At 43.9% G+C, this 19,889-nt stretch overlaps 1 protein-coding gene across 3 annotated transcripts in view; it reads left to right on the top strand.

Moving 5' to 3' along the window:
- LOC135896956 (DNA (cytosine-5)-methyltransferase PliMCI-like) overlaps positions 1-19,889 on the top strand; it is a 186,984-nt gene that overhangs the window by 32,096 nt on the left and 134,999 nt on the right. For all 3 annotated transcript variants that reach the window (XM_065425518.2, XM_065425527.2, XM_065425510.2), the window contains exons 7-9: positions 8,420-8,489; positions 11,497-11,579; positions 19,409-19,521. In XM_065425518.2, the coding sequence (XP_065281590.2) occupies positions 8,420-8,489; positions 11,497-11,579; positions 19,409-19,521 (266 nt within the window). The remainder of the gene's footprint in view (positions 1-8,419; positions 8,490-11,496; positions 11,580-19,408; positions 19,522-19,889) is intronic.

The following is a 19,889-nucleotide window of genomic DNA, read 5'->3' as shown; positions in this document are numbered from 1 at the left end:
ATATGTGCATTTATGTCTATATGGCACATGTAAAAATGACACAATACTTTTTTTTTTTAAACTGGCAGCATCGTGAATGTATTATCATTCATTAGGTTGCTGCAGAGATGGTTGCGGCATGTTATGCTCCATCTTTGTATGTCTTGCTAGATGTGAAAAAGCACATTGAGTGTTCGTGATAGGGTACCTTTAGTGTATATGGGCAGTTATTAGTTGCACCCGATTAGAAAAGAGGAGAGAAATAAAAATGAAAAAAGGTATCACGAGGGAAGGGCCAAGCTAGCCCATCAAAGTCTCAAGATTTAGTGCAGCCAAAAAGGCTCCCCTGTTTTGGTTAGCTGCTCCCAAGTGGGTCAGATTGCTAGGTTTCGCTGCAGGCCTGTGTGCTGCATATCTTGCTTTTGTATATTGTGCAGTTTCAAATAAAGAGGAATTGAGCGCACTCCAGTGTTGTGTGCTTCTTCGACACACACTGTAGCCCTATGAGCTCAAAACTGCAGCAACTGTGGTTTCTTGCTTCATCATTATGTAGCTTCATTTCTACAGGGCACTGTGCAGGTTAGAGGCACTAAAAGGGGCAGTTTGCTTACTGCCTTTGTTAAATGGCCTGTACCATATATTTTGACACTATATTAGCTCCTACAGTTATGCACCGCTTTGTTTACCGAGCACTAATTTGCAATTACAGTCGACTCTCATTAATTTGACATTGGTTATTTCAAGTTCTTGCTTAATTCAAATACATTGGAAAGCTGTGATAAAAAACCGTGCCTTGCATTAGAGCGAAAACTCATTTAGTTTGAACTCCAAAGCATGCCCCTTTGGTTAATTCGACCCCCCACCGGCTCCCACTGGTGTCGTCTCCTGCACGCAGCGGTTACTAAAACCTTGAAAGCACAAGAAATTCAGCATTTGGTGCTACTGCTTTCCTAGGTGTGAAGCTGTTTTAACACAAAGCTTTCATTGCCTACTGTCCTGTGGTTTCACCTGGCTCGGTTGGTCGCGAGTCAAATTCTCGCCGAGTAAATTGCTTCATTCTGGTGGCAGGATTTTAACCTCAGCCCTCCAGCCCGATTAGGCCACAATCACATGTATACTTCCATCATGCCAATGCCAACTAACTCTTTCAGATCATTCCCATATGTTGATTACAAGAATGATCAGGGTGTCTACCAACCGGGAATACCAGGAATTCTCAGGGATTTTGAGTAGTCTGGAGAAACTCGGGGAAAACTCGGGGAATTTGTGCTTCTATCGAGGAAAATTAGCGGTAATTTTGTTGAAAGGGTCGAAAGTCGTGGTAATCCTGGCTCGAGTAATAGACAGGAATCTTAATGGATTGTCTTTGACGCCCTGTTGTCGGCTAGAGGAGTTGCCAGTGTACAGTCAACGACTGACTTTCCAGATGCCCGATAATTCGGACGGCTTTGCGCCACCACCACGTACCCTATAGAATCACGGTATCAGAACGTCTGAAATTTTGCATGCAAGAACCCTTCGCCGTCCAATTTTCTAGACCTTTTGCTGTGACCGCAGATCAATCAAATCAATCAATCAAAGCCACTACCGCTGCCGTTTTGATTACCTCACCACCTGGAACCGGCGTTCGCACCCACAGATCTGCTGGAAGCCATAGCCACCACTACGGCAACGCTAGGTCTAACTGCTTAGCTGTTTGCTATTAAGCTTCTTACCATTGCACGCCATGTGCGTTGCAAAGCACTGTGCGTTGCATAACCCCGGTTCCCGAAAGTCAGTTTCGCCGCGGTACAGAAATGGTACTTGGTGAGGCATACGCAAAAGTATTGCTGTGAAGCATAACAAGCATGGGAAGGGGCAATTGCCAGGGGACACAGTCTGTATTCCTTAATTATACACACGTGCACCCAGTATCTCCTGTCACAGTATGAGCACCAATACGCCTAATAAGTGTACTGAGAGGTCTACAGAGCTTTTTCAAATGTGCCTGTGGCGGTTTGAGCCCTTACGGGCAGTAAAAGATATGCATTCACTTTTCCAACTGGCAGATTTTTCTGACGTTTTCGCGGCCCCTAGGGACCAAGAAGATGCTTCAAATGGTCCGTGGGGCGAACAAGTGGTGGAAGAACGATAAGAACAGAAAGCACCTATGCATTGAGGAATGAACGGGAAAGGAAGCGGGCTGCGGCCGCTTTGAAGGAGCTTGAGCTCAAAAAACAATGTTTCGGCTGACGCCGAGATGCAGGTGTCCCTCATACAAACCAAAATAAACTCTTTATAGCAGTGAAGCACAACACTGAGGCGTCGTATGCGGGCTGAGAGTATGTCAGGTCAATTGAGGTTGACTTACGAGCTGTTGTGAAAGAACCTCAATTATAACAAAGTTTGGGCCTCATACCACTGAGCTTGCTATCAGTTGATAGAAATAGCTCATATTCGAAAATACTTCTTTTTATCCGTGTTTGAGAATGTCCAACTTGATTTACAATTCTTTTTCGAAGACATTTTATTTGCTGTGCATTTTACTAGCCCCTCCCTTCTATTCTCTTTTTGAATAAAATAAACACTACTCCTTAGTATTCAAATTGGATTAACTCATTTTTTATAATTTTTTCACATGCTTGCTAGAGAGTGACAGCATTGGGCGACATGGTTACCCGTCTTGACATAAAACATAGTTCTGCGTCACTCAGAGAAAGTTGCAAAGACACTCGGGGAATTTGGAAATGTCAATTGGTAGACACCCTGATGATTTTTACACTATGGCGCATGCCACAATGAGGGACTGGCCAAGAAGTGGGTGGTATGTATCATGTCCACGCCAACCAGTAGCTCTTTCATACGATTGCTGCATGCTCATGATGATTATGGTTTCCTTAATATAGCACATATCCACAGTGCTGAGTCGGCCAAGAAGCAGAGGGTAGATTTAAAATACGGATAAACGAAGAAATACAAGCAGATACAAGAGTCATCGCATTGCATAGCACAGGTGTCCAAGAGCACGTGCGTGCACAGCAGCTTCCTTTAAGGTGAAGATGCAGGAATGAAATGGCAATTCATAACATTTCATTAACTGCTTCACGAAAGCTTTGCTTCACATAGATTCCAAAATATATGTGGGATCTGCATAATTTCTTTGTTTACTTTTATTTTTAATGCCTGTGAACGGTTCCATTTCTGCTTTTGTGTAGTGTCACTGAAGCAGTGCTTAAACATGTCCGCACTCTTTGCCTCATGCTGGTGGCATCACACTTCAGGGGCAGGAAACAAAAAGACATTAAAGACTACTCCAAGCAATAAAAAAGATTTGAATTTGTTCATTTTGCGCCATGTGTTCAACCCTTTTGGGTAATTTGACCAAATCTTGCAGCCCAATAAAGGTCAAATTAACGAGATTCCACTGTATGCAATGTTGCACAATATAGTGTTCTTATTAAAATGTATGCATATTTCTGGAAGTGCAGCATTTAACTGTTTCTGTATATTTTCTGGCTTTTCTTGTGATTAACTGTATTGAGGGTTAACTATACGATATGTACTGTAGATACATTGTTGAGAGACCAGGCTCTCTATGTGCCAGAACACTACCTGCCATCTTCAGGTCATGTTTTCTCTTCATGGAGAACTTTGAAAGTATGTGTTACGATCTCAGTATCGCCAACATGACTTGGACCCTAAACCAGAGATGAAACATGTTATGCAAAATTACTATTCTTAGAATTACTTCAGAGAAATTGGACACTGGTTAAGTTGCTAGTTGGTTGGTTGCTTCAGATGTATATTTACCCTGTTGGCCTTGTTGATGCAATCGTTACTGCCCTACAATTCATCTTTTGTTTCCCATCTTTTGGCCCTTAATATTTTCTGTCATACGAATCAGTGCCTCTTGCTTTCTTTAATGTGCTTTGGCTGTGCTGCTGGTGCAGCATAAAACAAAACAACCTTTCATTATCAAGTAAGCGGTGGAAATAAGCATGTATGGTGTCTTGGGTGCAGATATGAAAGTACATACATTCAAGACAGTCTACAGTCCTTGTTTTTGCATTCAGGTCAAAAAGTGTAATTTCACATTGACATTCACACAAGAGCCACTTGAAAAATATTGGCATATGAAGTTTGAACTCTCGCAGCTGCTGCAATGATTGCTGCAGCAGCAGTTGGATGGTTTCTTTTATACTGGCACATAGGATGTTGTGATAGTAGGGAAATGCAATAACATTTCTATGGTTAAGTTTAAACGTGCACCGAAGAAATAAAATGATCAAATGATTAGTCCAGAACCTTCCACTGCCACATTCCCCATAGCTAATGATGCAAGTGGGACATTTTGGACGTCGGCAGTTGTTTTACTATGTCATTTCGCAGAGGTGAAAATGAAAAGCATTAATTTTATGTTCTGCCATTTCAGTTGGAGATTTATTGTTTATGTCCAGTTAAGGTTTTTGTCATAAATACTAGTTTAATATATGAACACTTGTGCAGGTATGGCCTATTGCGAAAAAGTAACGGTCAGTCAGCAGTTGTTGGCAGTGGGTAGCTGGCCTTAGCTCTTTTTCAACAAGGTGTACAGTTACTCCTGATGCAAGCAAAGGTCGCCAATGCTACTAAATATTTTGCTTGAGGCAAGCACTTTGAGCTTTGCATTTATGTGCAGCACATATATTGTTGTTGGCATGATGATCTACTTGGAGAAATAAATAACATTCTGATTACTAGTATTTATGAAACCAATTTTTCGTATGTCTTTGCCGCTTACTCGAGCACTGTGTTGCAGCTAGTATTGCACATGACTGTATACACTTTTTAAGTAGAATGGTTATAATGTTTGGCTACTGAGTAAAAATTTGATAGTGGCTGTAACAGCTGGGCAAAATACAGAAATGCTAGAGTGATAAATTTGGTGCACATAAAATATGTTCAAGTGCTCAAAATACATCCAAAGTCCACCATTACAGTGCCTCTAGTTCATGTTTAGATTTGAGGTGCTATCAACCAGCCTATCTACAGACAGGGACATATTATCCATTAGTCACTCTCACATGATCAAAATGATTGAAGTGTGTAGAGGTCAGTAGAATAAGCAGCATGATGCCTTGCTGAAGCGACTGGCATGATGTCAGCATTCAAGGAGCATGGGACATAGAGATAATACTACTTAGAGATAGAAGAATGGCAGATTGAGCTAGCTGAAAATACAATCCTGTTACAGAGATGTATACTGAGAAGCAAGAAACAGGAGAAGGAAACACAAACAAAAGCACTCACTTACAGCTGAGGCCAATTTTTTTTAAATGCAAAAGCATTATATATGCCCCATTATGTGAAAATCTGACTTTGTTGGCATTGCCACCGAGCAATGGTATCAAAAATGAATGACGGCACAAACAGTAAAAACATGTCAAAGGTGCTCGGATGGACATCAAATTTCTCGTGGAGGTTCCTGTAAACAAAGTAAATCAACGGCTTTGAAAGGAAACTGTGGTAAATTTCGGTCTAGGTGGGAATTGAATCCGGGCCTCTGGGGTGTGAGAGGAAGGAGCATGGTTCCCTGATTCCATGGTGGCTCTGCACTTCTGGTTGACCAAAGCTGTGCCTAGTGCATGCGTCATTGCACACATCGTGTCGAGAAGTGTGCCCTAGTGTATGAATCATTGGGGACATGATGGCACAATCAATGGGAAATGTTTAAATGAGTATCTAAAATAAAAAAGTATTAATATCCAAATAAACGCCATTGAGCGTTCCTTGGGGTTAAACCCCTCATGGCCAAGTGATCGCGTTGAGATGCTTGGCGTGTTTTCATTTGGTCTTACTGAGGCACAGTTAGAATGCAAGCAAGAGCTTGCATGCACAAAGAACGCGCATTTCACCAAGGGGACTATAATGCTTTCGCATTCCCACACGTAAGCAGTCTTATGTGTCTCTGCCAATTTTTTTATTTTTTATTTTTTTTCTGAGCTTAAAAGGACCAGTACTCACCTATGGTGCAGAAACCTGGAGGCTTACGAAAAGGGTTCTACTTAAATTGAGGATGCAACAAGCTATGGAAAGAAGAATGATAGGTGTAACGTTAAGGGATAAGAAAAGAGCAAATTTGGTGAGGGAACATACGTGAGTTAATGACATCTTAGTTGAAGTGAAGAAAAATAAATTGGCATGGGCAGGGCATGTAATGAGCAGGGAAGATAGCTGATGGTCATTAAGGGTTACGGACTGGATTCCAAGGGAAGGGAAGCGTAGCGGGAGGCGGCAGAAAGTTAGGTGGGCAGATGAGATTAAGGAGTTTGCAGGGAGAACATGATCGGGGTAGTTGGAGAAGTATAGGAGAGGCCTTTGCCCTGCAATGGGCATAACCAGGATGAGGAGGATGATGATGATGAGCTTGAAAAACAGGAACTGTAGCTTAGAAAGGTGGCACATTGGGCTAGTTGGCAATCTATTCTTGTTGCAGACATGTATAGCATAAACTAGATTGAAGTTGGTGCTTGTTTTTGCAATAGTGTACTCAAACAATTGCATCTTATCATTAATTTTATTAGGCGTACAAGTCTCAAGGGCAAAGATAATCTTGTAGCAGGTCTGAGCAGGATTAGTTATACAGAGCCACTGTGATTACTGCCAAGCCTCTTGCTTTCCATGTGCTAGTGCATTCTTTTATACTCGTTGCTTTTGTAACTGGAAAAGCTGCACCTCCTCATCACTTACAGTCAGCCGAGAAAATGGGACTGTTTGTGCCCAGTCAGAGAATACTGCATTAGAGTGTAATGCAAGAGCTGTATTTTCCGTAAGGTTCTTTTCATTTTGAAGACAAGGTCTTCTTTGGCGAGTTCAGATTGATTTGGGTTTCGTGGGATCTGGGTATCTAACCACTTTCACCTCATAAATGGGATGATTTGAGGCCTTCCAGTGCACATAGGACTACGAAAAAGGCATAGAAATGAAACTTGAAATGAAAATGATGCACCAAGTTAACATAGAGCTATGCACAGAGCAGTTATAATGCATAATTAGCAAAAACGGGCCGTAATGAAACTCAGATATGCTTGTTTGCAACTGCACTTGCCTAAAACCAGAACCAAGAGTGTGACTTAATGAAAAAGTGCACTGATCCTGAAGTTAGTGCAGTCTAAAAATGGGGGCCAATCCTGAAGGTGTGCACTGTAAAAAGAAAGTAAAGGTTGAGTAAAGGGCTTTATGTAAAAGTAAGGTGGTACTAAAGCAGGGTAAGGTGGTGTAAGTGTGTTTAAGTTTACTCAGCAGCAGTTGACATCGAAGAAAGATAGGCAAGGTTTCCTGGGGGACCCTCTCCTTTCTCCCGAATAAAAAACATGGAATAACAAACCACATGGTACACTGATCCACTCCGGAGGGCCTTGTTTTTCTTTGAGGTCAACCACTGTTGTCTTAACCTGTATTTTTCTCTTTTCTCCATTATTCTTGCCCTTCATTATTGGCTTGTACAAGCCACACCCCCAGTATCGCCAGGATTGGCCACTTAGTGGGATTGGTGATCAGAAATGAATAACATCACAGGAAAATAATCATTACAAGAGCTTCCGCACAAGAAAATTGTGATTTAGCTGTGCATCTACAGTACACCACAAAACAGCTTGGAACATGACAGGACATGCTTGTAGTACAGGCTATGCAACGAATAAGATTTCAAGGCAGGAACAAAATGGGCACCAACAAAAACTGGACATAGAAATCACTGGCTTTATTAAACTTGGTTTCGTAACTGCATGCCTATACTGGAGCCCACAAGTAGAAAACGACAGGCAACAAAACCCGAGACAGAAACCAAAATGAAAAGAAGACCTCTTCAAGACGTCTAAAGAACCTCTTCAAGGCCTCTTCAATACCTCTGCAAGACCTCTCAAAACCTCTACGCTACCAAGATACCTTGCACAAATCCCACATAGCAGCTATCAGGCAACAGGTCCAACCGCACTAGTGCTGTTTTTGTTCTAAGAGCATAACCATGGCACTGAGCCACGCATACTCTTCACCTAAAGGCTAATATTCTTTGCTTGACAAGTTTACCAAAGGTGCACAGAGACAGTCATGCCCTATTTGTGACATTTCGCATGCCTCGCACTGGTTCACAAGTATTGATGAATGGGCGAGTTTGCATTTTACAGTGTCGATAAATGTTTCCTCTGTGCCTTTGTATTTGTTCTGTTTGTGCTGTAGTCTTATTGTGAACCAACTAGGCCACTGCATATTACTCTGGTATGTTACGATGCTTTCAAGGAAGAATTCATCTTCTACTGCTACTTGGCCTGCATTTGCACATCAGATGTCCTTGGCCGATTTTTGTGAGTGTAATATGGGATGCAGTTATCGATTTTTTGCTGCTCATTACGCAGTAATGGCAGCACTATTCGAAAGTGTAGTATGACATTCCCTTGCCTTGATCATCACTTTCTGTCTCTAGCATGGCGCGCTGCAAGTACTGTGGCCAGCACTTGGACAAAGTCTCAGTGGCAGCATTTTCAAGATGTTCAGTGAGTGCACTTTTATTTTGTTAAGCTTTCTGTTTCAGTATATGTAGGTGCTAAGTGTCTTGCATTACTCTTTACAATAGCTGAGTGTGCATTTGGAAACCAACAGCAAGCATCATGACAACTATGGCTTTTTTATTAGTGTTGTGTTGCTTTACTCCGCTGAGGCCAACATTAATTTTTGATATGCTAAGTTTGACACCTAAAAAATCTGACGTAAACTTGATGCAAAGCCCATAGTAGCATTTTTCACGAGCCGAAGCAAGTTTTCCACTTGCGAATAGTTCAGCAAACCAATTGCTAATTTATTCATTAGTATACTAAAGAACTTATTCAACATATAGCTTTTTTTTGTGAGCATACTCTTCATGTTCACAAAAAGATGTACAAGCTGATTTCATTTTCATTGATGTGGAATGGCATGTGTGTTTGGTGGGGTTAATCTCGATGTCCTATACTACAGTGCTAGAAAAGCATAGCACGAAACTATTTAGATGTCTGGGTGAGCTGTGCCATTTTAATTGTTTCACTGATGTAGGCAACAGAATGTACTCAACACTGCAGTAAGTTGGGCCTGGTAAACGTACCTCTTACTTGGCTGTACCTTCTGCACCAGTTCTTGACAGCACTGCATGAACTCGCACTGTGTGAGTGCAAAATAACATCTATCCGCCTCGCAGCTTGCACAAGTCAAACTAAAAAAAAGTGTAGCATCAGGCAAGCTTTGTCATAGCAAAGGGATGTGTACACAGGAATATGCAGTTAATCTTCTTTTCTTTGTCACTGCAATCCTTACTGCAGTAGTACTGCACAGTGGGGATGAACTAGTGTTCATAGATGCAGTTTGTTCACCAGAAGGTTTAGGAATTTAGCCCATTTGTCATTATGTCACAACAACTGTATATAGGCTCTCAACTTGTCTCCTTGTCTGTCTGCCAGCTTGACTGGCATAAGAAGTGGCAGACAGACATGCCCGTTGTGGTGTTCGCCCGCGACACTCACGGCGCGCCGGACGACCACCACCGCGGGTTCGAGCACTCCGAGCCGCCGCGCGCGCAGTGCACCGCGCGTCCGCGCCTACTCCAGCCCGCTCCGTGTGCCGACGCGCAGCTGCGCGCGTACGCGCCCCGCCGGCCCCACAGCTTAGGGGAAGGCGAGACTGCGCGCGCGCAGCAAGGGAGACCCTAGGCAAAGCTCTCGAGAAGACAGAAAGTACATTTATTAAACTGGGAGTCAATACAAACACACGTTTTAACATCACGCCCGAATATGAATCTGATTAGACAAAACATGGCCGAATGGTCGCCGGTGGCCGCTAGAATGGCGCACCGCGACAGAGAGAGAACAAAGAACAAAGAACCCCCAGCAGTAAGAATTTGCCTATCCTTCGGTCAGCGCCTGCCTTCGTGCGCCCCACAGCAGAGAAAAGGGAAATAGAGAGAAACGACAGACGAGCAGACGGGGGCACGATCGGCAGACGCTGCCTCAGGACATCGAGACGACGGAAGAGTGCGCGCGCGCCCGGCGAGGCCGGGACCCCGACGAGCCGAAGTAACCATCGGCCGGCGGCGGACAAAGGAGGCCGCCGCCAGCAGAGAGGAACATGTACGCACCTTCCGACGCCTCGATGTGGTCTCCCTGGGCCCCATCTTGCGCGCCCTTACCCGGAGTGCACGCAAGCAGGGCCCGAATCCCGCCAAAATTTCGGCCAATGGGGAAAGCCTGCTGACCTTCGCGTGGGCGGGATGACAGCAGAGCGACAGTGTTTTATGACCCGCTGCCACCCCGTCCAGGCAAGGAGGAGAGGGACACGGAGCCCCTGGCAACACAACGCAATGGCCTCCACACAACCATCGCGAGAGCCCGAAAAACGCTGCTCGAGCCAGAAACCCCACACCGTCCACGTGCCAATAGTCAAGATGGGCAGCGCCATGTTATATGCTACAGAAAGGTTGTGTGACAGTAGCATGACCTGCGCTTCCAACCTAAAGAGTGCAAAAGAGCCAAGAAATCACTCAGAACTGGCTCCTCCATGATATATAATAAGTGGGGTGCACTACAGTGTGTGCTGCTCTGTTAAATTGAGGGCAAAAATATGGCAGTCCATAAACTAAGAACACAGGCAGAGTTAACAACAAAGTGCTAGTCATAGTGCAGATATTAAAAAACCTTAAAGGGCTCCTCATCAGGCGTTATTGAAAACTTTGGCTGCGCACTGCAACTTGTAAAGTGCTGTGTAGGGAACATTTTACTGCAAAAGATTTTCAAATTGGCTCATTATTAGAGGACAAATTGAATTGTTTCATTTCCATGAGGGGCTGGCAGGAGGCAATCTTCACTACCATTATAGAGAATCTTCTTTACCTCTACTAGCACCTGTAAGCAGCATTCCTTCTCTGCCTTCTATCATACTGGAGCCAAGGGGCCACATCACGGTCACATTGTGATCCCTGCCGTCATTTTTTTTTTCTTCTCGTTGGCTTTCACAGTGCGACGCGCTTCCAGTGGTCATTTTGCACATTCTACATTGGAGGACTTAGCAAAGTCACCTGCCATAATTAGTAATGCTGCAGGCAGTGCATCTTTCATAAAGGTGTTTATGCATGTGACCTTGATTCTCTAGCAGGAAGCAAGGCTTTGCTGAGAGAAAAGGCACATGGACTTGCATTCAACATTTGAAGTTTTTGCACCCAGCATTGCTTTGATACTTTTCAGACACGATCATCAGTGCTTGATATACATACCATGCTTGTCTGTTTGCAATGACAAAACTTGGTGAGGAGCCTTTTAAGGATGAGAAATTTTAGTGGCTCTGAGGTGATTAGCTTGTTTAATGCCTTCTGCGTCAGTGACTCTGCTGCCGTTGGTGGATGACCAGTGGTACCTTGTGTCCCCTAGTAGATTTAGAAAGCTTCACTTTAAACAGGTCAACTTGATGGCTGAATTTTCATTAAATCATTGAGTGCAAGTTTGGACCATTGTCGTCAGTTTCTTTTTGAATGCCACTTAGGTCACAGAGGAACAATTATTACGAAGACCGGAGTTTTTGTCTGGAACTGGAGAGAAGCCAGCATGTAAGGTGTCCAATGTTCAGTAAGTTTATTTTGCACTCTGTTTAAGTATGCACAACTTTGGCAAGAGATAAAACTTTATTGTGTCCTTCATGGGTTCCAGGGGTGGTGAGGGTTGGGACACTAACCCTCAGTCCCCCCCCTTCCTCAGATGGCAGCCAGTCCTTGCTTTCTGGCATCGTCTTCGGCCATCCGAACGTCCCAGAGCTGCTCTTCTGGGTCCAAGCTGAGCAGCAAAGTCTCCCACTGCTCAGTCACAGTTATGATGTGTGTAGTGTTAGTGGGGTGGGTGTTGGTGGGTGAGGTTTTGGGGCATTGCCAGATAATGTGATCGAGGTCAGCATGGGCCTCGCACGCTTTGTACAGTGGGGAGTATGCATCGGGATAAATGCAGTTGTATAGCATGGGGTTTGGGAAAGTTTGCATCTGAAGTAGTCTCCAACTGGCGGATTGAGATTTATTGAGTGTTTTGTGTGCTAGGGGGTAGTGTGCGCTTACACTCTGCGCTTACACTACCGTGACCATTTGGTCCTGCACGTGACCGTGATGCAGAACAGAGGGCTGGTAAGGATCGGGAGAGGCAGGAGAAGGATGATGCGCCTGGTATGCCAGAGCTTGGGCAGCATCGTGGGCGGCTTCGTTTCTAGCCAGACCCGAGTGACCAGGGGCCCAGATGATCTGGATGTGGCGTTGCCTTGGGGGAAGAATGCTGAAGAGTATCTACTGCGCTTGGAATGGTATCAGTCCTCTAGTGTAGTTGTGAATGGCCATTTTTGAATCGCTGATGATGCAGTGTGCATTGGTAGAGGCGTAGGCCAAAGCAATGGCCGTTTCTTCTCCTTCTTCGGGTTGAGTGGTAAGTATAAACGCGGTCACGGTGAGGTGGTACTACGAGCCAGCGACTACGACAACTGCCATGGCGTTCTGGTTGGGGTATTCCGCTGTGTCCATGTAGGCTACTTCTGCGGCTTGTCATAGCGCTTTTGTAATCGTTTAGCTGTCTCTGCACGTTGCTCCTGATTGTGTTCAGGGTGCATATTGCGAGGTATGGGTGGGATAACTAGCTAAGCGGGAATGTTCGGAGGGACGGGTATTTTTGGTTCGAATTGGGTGGTGTACGTTATCCCTAGGGTGCTTAGAATGTGCCTGCCTGTAGTGGAATTGGTAAGTTGTTCATATTGGCAAATACACTGTGCTTCAATAAGCTTGTCTGTGGTGTTGTGAATGCCGAGGGTGTCCAGTTTTCTGTTATACGTGGAAATGGGAAGATGTAGGGCTCATTTATAGGCCCTCTTGATCATGGTATTGAGCGTAAGCTTGTCAGTTGCACTGAGGCTAAGGTACGGGGCAACATAGTGAATCCTGCTCAGAGGGTAGGTGGTTACCAGGCGTATCAGCTTGTTTTCTTTCATGCCGTGATGTCGATTTGCAATGCATGCAATGAGGCGAGTGGTTTAGTGTGCATGAGTATTTAATTGCTTGAGTGTCTCCGTGTTTCTGCTGTTTTGCTGGATGCGTAAGCCAAGGATATGGATGCTTGGTAAAGTAGACATGCCTTGCTGATGTATGTGGAGTTGTATCTTGGGTATGAGGGTCTGGACGTCGACCTCCCCAATTAGGCTTGTATAGAAGAAGGTCCGATTTCTTTGGGGAGCACTCCAGGCCATGTGGTTCTATGTATGCAACAACCTCATTGATGGCTTGCTGCAGCGTGTCTTGGATGTTCCTGTCGCTGCCTCCGGTGACCCACAGGGTGATGTCGTCTGCGTAGAGGCTGTGCTTGCGGTTGGGAATGCTAACTAATGCAGGCGATAGTCCAGGCAACCTTACCGTGCAACACAGTGCCATACCAAAAATTTCCTCGGTTGTCTTTTGCATTGATGCTTTTGAGCATGCTGTTTTGTGTTATCTATGTTTTGCCCACTTGCACTGGCATGTAAAATAGAGAAGTCAGGCTTTTAACGTCCGATTTGACTTAGCTAAATGCAGAAACTATGTGTGGTGAGACAACATAAAGGACATAGGATGCAACAAGGGGACGGTACATAAGCAGTAAGCTTTCATTTTTCCCAGGGGGGGAAACCAGCTTTCCAAACCACACGCACACACGCACGCACACACACGCACACACACACTGTATGGTTCTCACCCGTGCTTTTGGGACAAAGGAATGACAACAGAGTAGTGCGAACAATCACAAGGGCATTTATTGGACCTTTCATAGACTAATGCCTGCTAGCCGAGTTCCTATATACAAAATATGCCAATGGGCGCGCGACAAATCGCGGAAGTCTGATTCACTGCGACCGGGTAACGAGCGAATATGTTCGCCCCATGCTGAACACCAACGCCTGGTCATTCATGCCTGGTCACGCGAACGGTGGCACGTTCGAACGATCGTGTTCGTTCATTCCGGCGAAGGCTTCGCGAGACGGTCTCGCAGAAGCATGGATCGGCGCACGCGCAGAACGTCCGCGCTGCTTGCCGATCCCTAGCCAAAGAGGAAGAGTCTCCTCCTTTCCGCGCCCAAGTAACCCCGCTGTTAGGTGACGTTAGCAGAGCCACACTCGCACTATCTCTCGCAATGCGCTTCAACCACACCGACTGCCGCAGGCACTAAGCCACGTGGCAAAGCCGGATTACAGGAGACGGGAGCTAAGCGGGAAAACAACATATCAGGGGACGCATGAGAGTCGCGCATCCCCACAATATATATATATATATATATATATATATATATATATATATATATATATATATATATATATATATATATATATATATATATATATATATATATATATATATATATATCTTTAATTACAGTTGGACTTGAAGAAACTTCTTGTGACTTTGAATAATTGTTCACTGAAGTGACAGCCTAATATGAGTAGTTACAAAACCTCATGGTAGGAGGCAGTTCAATTTCACAGCCTGACTACCCTCCCACCACCAAGAGACTGGTGTCTCTCGGATGAGCCGTACAACAAGCAGATTCAGTTAAACACATCAGGAAGATATGTGTGTTCTTGTGTGTGTTAGGTAGCCCAGATATTCATTAATGATAATAGCCATGTAATGCCTTTTGAAAGACTTAATACTCATAGATATAATCAAGGATTTTTTTTCCTGATGAAAGGTCATTTGAGAAAATAAAACATAATATATATATATATATATATATATATATATATATATATATATATATATATATATATATAGACATAATAAATACAACTTTTGAACACAACTTCCAATTAAAATTATTAGCATAAACCAATGTGACTCCATAATGCAATAGTTTAATTCCTTGTCAAAGCATGCCTTACACCATTGGTTTCATTTATTTACTGGCGGTGGAATAAAGGATTATAGGGTAATAAATTATCAAGTGCACAAATAGGCAACTATATTAATAAAAAAGTCGCAGTTTCGCCCGGAAGGCAAAGCACTGATTGTGACAGCAAATTAGTGGATAGCTATGCGAAGTAAGGATAGTAGCTTTAGCTGGCGTATAAACTTGTAAACATTTGCTTACTAACTAAATTAGGAATGATAGAATGTGTAAGCATGACTGAACGAGGACGTAGGAAGGAAGAGGCACACAAAGACAGCGCTGTCTTTGTGTGTCTGCTTCTCTCTACGTCCTTGTTCGGTTGCGCTTACACATTATATTGTAGATTCAAACCAACTAGCTAGCCAACATGTTTTAACTAAATTGAGAAGCACCGTGTCACGCGCACACAGGTAAACATGAACACATCTCACTCAGTGAGCGCGGAAACTTGCTTTAAAAATGCTGGAGTGAGAAATCGTAGCAGCAGCAAGCAAATTGACCTTCGTATATCTATTGTTTCAATGCAAGCGAAACATTGAGAGCACAGTGCATACGAAGCTATCAGTACTACGCGCACTCTGCAAACATCGCAGATTGCTTTGAAGATGAGGCCCGCGTGGACATGCACTTTGGCCACATTGTGGATCGCTTTCAATACTCACGAACGCCGGCAACGCGTTCCCACGATGTCTGCCAAAGGCGTTTACTACGGCGTCTGTCAAATGCATGCTCAACGTCATAGTAGACGCCGCAGTTGTCTCCACTCTGTACGGTGCGGTGGGCAAGGAGGAAATCGAGACACCCTAGCAGCCGCTGGAGAAGAGCACCCCTCCTCCCTTGCCTGATCCCCCTTGCCTCGAGCTCGACAGAAGAGGGCATGCTTCCAACCCAAGTTCCTTGCTCGTGCAGGCGAGATTGAACCATGTTTGTCAGCTCACCCTTACACGCTTTCGCTCGCACATACAGCATACGGTGCACGGCGATGGTTTTGCTGCCCTTGGACTTTATACGAAACCTCAAAGCGATGGCAGAAATGCACCTGGAGTTTCCATGTAATCGCTATCGCAGTAAAGTGCGAAAAGACAAGAGAGCGAAGAGGAACAGCATGGATTACATTATTGCACATCTGATAAAGCATATGATGGATAAAAATAATAAGGAAAATGTGCAGCATAGACTAGGGAGTTTTATAAATAGCGCAACAAAACATTTTTGCATACCGAAGAGGTCTCACCCTGCCTGCGCTGTTGTGTACCTCACTTTCGTTCCTTTGTATAACTTCTTGCAGTGTTTTCTAAGACAGATGGTTTGCTTGAAGCAGCTTGCCTCACTTCCCTGGAGCTTCCTCACTGCCCTGAAGCTTCTCCCACTGCCTCCATGACTTGTTTAGCACCTGGTAACTTTTGCCAACTGAATTCCTAATGTACACCTTACTGTAGAAGCAGCACTCTCTGTAAAACTGGCGCCCTAGTACAGAAAGGGTCTGAGCTATGCAATAGCTCCCAACTTCTTTCTTTTATCAAGACTTATTGCCACACAACGTTCATGAAGACGCACCCCTCCGTTAGAATGAGAGCGAACAACTTTCTGAATCATTCACTTACGCCGAATCAGTCATTTATGCTGATTCAGATTCTGCCAGTTACACCAAATTTATCAGTTTAGTGCACCTTTTCTCCTAGTTTGTAGTGACTGCACTTGGCTGTCTGCAGGTCTGAGGAGTACTACATACGCTGACCGCGCACTTTATTTTAGAGTAATCTGGGCCAGGTTCAAGTTTGCAATCTGAGATGGCTGGTCCCTCAGCATGCGCTGTCTCCCCACGCACCTAGTGTTATGTTTCCGCTGGTGCTTATACAGTAAAAAATATGTTTTTTTCTCAGAGTTGGACAGGTTCTGGCAAAGTAGTGATAAGCAATGTTCCCACTGTTAGCTTTGTCTTTAGTGCTCACGTTGTGTTTGTAGCAGGTGCACATTGCAACATCCGCAGCCGCGATAGAAGTGAGCTCGACGCATGTTTTCTATTTCTCGTTTTATTTCTCATCGACGCTGTGATGTTCTGTATAAAGTCCAAAAGCCATATGAATGAGCGACCCATGCATCATGGGTGCGAGAAGAAGCATGCCAAAGAGGATGGCGGCTTGATTGGCATTATATTCCCATGTGCTCAGTATTCGGGTTAGTTGGAAGTCGTGATCAAACATGCACTTGGGAAGGAGAGAACGTGTCTCCTCCTTGTCCCTGCCGTAGCTGGAAATGACTGTGTGTGGCTGATGCTTGCACGGCCCGTGGGCCGTATCTAATTATTGGTATTCATTGGTGGGTGCAATGATAAAAGGCGAGTATGGATGGCTGCTAACTTCACCCATGCTGTCTTCCTTCCCAGGCTGTCTTTGTGTGCTCCTAGGGCTGCATATTGCGTAGTCTAAGCTAGGAGAAAGTGGTAATTGGAGATCGCTGACAGAAGCCATCCTGTAGTGAACATAAAAATAGGCAGATGATGATGAATCTAATTTGCAGAGTCGCGGTGAATCGCACAGCTGTACAAACCGTTCACCCCCACTGCCAGCATTCTTCATAATGCTAGCATTGCAGCAGTGAGTGCTCCTGGTCATCCAGTGAGATATTTACAGGTTTACATGGTCTGTGCATTACACTATGCTTGTTATTTTAATTAGTAAGGGATTGTTTACTACAATTTATATGGCTGATATAACTAACGTATAGACTCATTCGCATTTTCTTGTCATGATTTTGACGAGCCTCACATGTGACCGTGCCATTTCACCTATTTTTTCCGACTATGTGTATGAAATCCACCGTAAGCTTCTGCAATCGCCTCCTCTCGCCATCTAGTAGACACATGCGAAAATTCTCTCTTGAGCATGATTGCAATCAGTGCACCAAACGTGATTGCTTCATGGTTGGATGTCTTTTTAATATTGGCTGTCAAGTTGTGAGCGCTGCTCTTACATGGGTGCAGCCCTTACACGGATTTATAAGGTAAGAATTTTCCTTTGTGTGATTGTTCTATACTTCGCTATCACTTAATACTGCTTCGCCTTCCCAGCGAAACTGGAGCTGCACTTTTAAAAACTTTTATTAAACTGTGAGTCTATAAATGCTCCTGCACATGACTGCACTTGATTTTGATTTCGAGTGGATCCAGCTTGGCCTCATTTCGGTTACTGAGTGAATTATATACATATTTATGGCCTCTGCATGCAAGTGGTGATGTTTCCATCCCGAATAAATGTTGTAAATTGTTAGAGGAGTTCCTCTCTCTTTTTATGAGTCATTAGCATTGCCTACTGGACAGAGAAGCAATACTGAGACATAAATAATTCACATGCGTTTCACGCGCCATTGATAAAAGACTCTGTAGAAACGGTCACTGAAGTCTGAAGGTTTTTTTCAGGCTCAAAAAAGCACACAAAGCAATTTGAAGTGCTGTGAACATACAGCAACATATTAATTCATGCTCATATTATTATTCAACATATTATTCATACCATTCGAAATAATTGTTAGTTGGCTACCTCCATCTCTTGAAAAAGTATAATAAGCTTTGTCATGTATATATATTTAAATATATTGTGTTTGTGCATGGTGTTCACAGTGATAAATTTGAAAGAAAAAGAAATGTTGAAGTAGTGAGAAGATATGGATGAGGTAGCTGCCGTCACTGGTGCTTCTAATGCACTTGTCCTCTTGCTGTCAGGATTTGCAGAAATAAACTGAAAGTATGAATTAGAAGATGTGCACATCCACAGTGACAATAATGCACTAAGCTTTTAGCCACAAGAAAATGTTAAGTGAATGGTAAAGGCAACTCAAAAGAGACCTCAGATGATGTGGGTAACAGAATTCTGGTAATGACACTTAGGGAGAGGGAGGAGGGGAAGGTTTTGGCACTGCCGGGGGGAGGGGGGGTGGCGGCTTAGTCAGTGAACCCCCCTAAAGGTTCGAAGGGGTGTCGAGTCCCGAAGCCCTACCGTAGTCGGCACCTATGGGAGAGTGATTCAGAACTGTGCCAATGCTCAAGTTACACTTGGTGCAATGGGCAGGTGTTTGTCTGGAAACCACTTCGGACCTCCACATGGAAACAAAGACAGTCAGTGCATGCAGTACTAAGGCATGAAGAGCAAATGAAAAGCAGAATAAACAACTGGAAAATTATTTTGTTTCACTGCATTTTTATGTGTGATAATAAAGGAAATCTGCACAATGTGGTAGCATGTGCACAATACACTAATTGACACAAACCAGTGTGAATGGTTCCATTGGGAACTTCAATTTGCAACATTGCTGCCTCTCCTGAGTGAATTACTAGAAGTGCCTTGGCTGTCAGCATTGTGGCACAAGCTGTAGTGAGACAACTGAAACATCTCACACAATTTGTTTTGCCAATTCATTGGTATGCATGTTAAGAAGCATGCCACAGTCTCTTATATGATAGCCAACACCTTATGTAGATTATGCAGCATGTATCCTTTGTTTTTTCACTGTCCCAGGGTTTATGACCAGAGTGAGCACCTTGTTGCCCTTGATCTACCCAAGAGGCTTGACTCTGTGAATCTTTTCTTGTCAGCACAAATTTCACCAGTGTGGGAGGAAGAAAGGAAAGGTGGGTGCAGTTATCACTGTTTATTGCTTATTGTTTATTTCAGTGCCTGCCAACAGCTGTAAAGTCTTCGCGACAGGTCACTAGCACATACAAGAGCATGACATAATAAAATAAGAAGACAGAACAGCATTCGCACCAATATCGCATGCTAAAGTAAATATACATGTCATGAGTTTGTATAAAGAACTTAAGAAAAAAAAATGTGCTTGTCAAACTCATTTGCATCAAGCATCCTGTGTGCCAACTTTACACAGACACTCAATTGAAGATATCCATGTCAGATGAACTGGAATTGTACGCCTGCTGCAGCCATGTAATGGGGCAAGTTAGAGGAAAGAAGAACTTCGCTTTGGCCTAGTTGGTATTTA

The sequence above is a fragment of the Dermacentor albipictus genome, chromosome 1 (genome assembly GCF_038994185.2).
Source record: "Dermacentor albipictus isolate Rhodes 1998 colony chromosome 1, USDA_Dalb.pri_finalv2, whole genome shotgun sequence".
NCBI lineage: Eukaryota > Metazoa > Arthropoda > Arachnida > Ixodida > Ixodidae > Dermacentor > Dermacentor albipictus.
The sequence above is the reverse complement of the archived record's forward strand: the minus strand, read 5'-3'. Positions and strand labels throughout refer to the sequence as shown.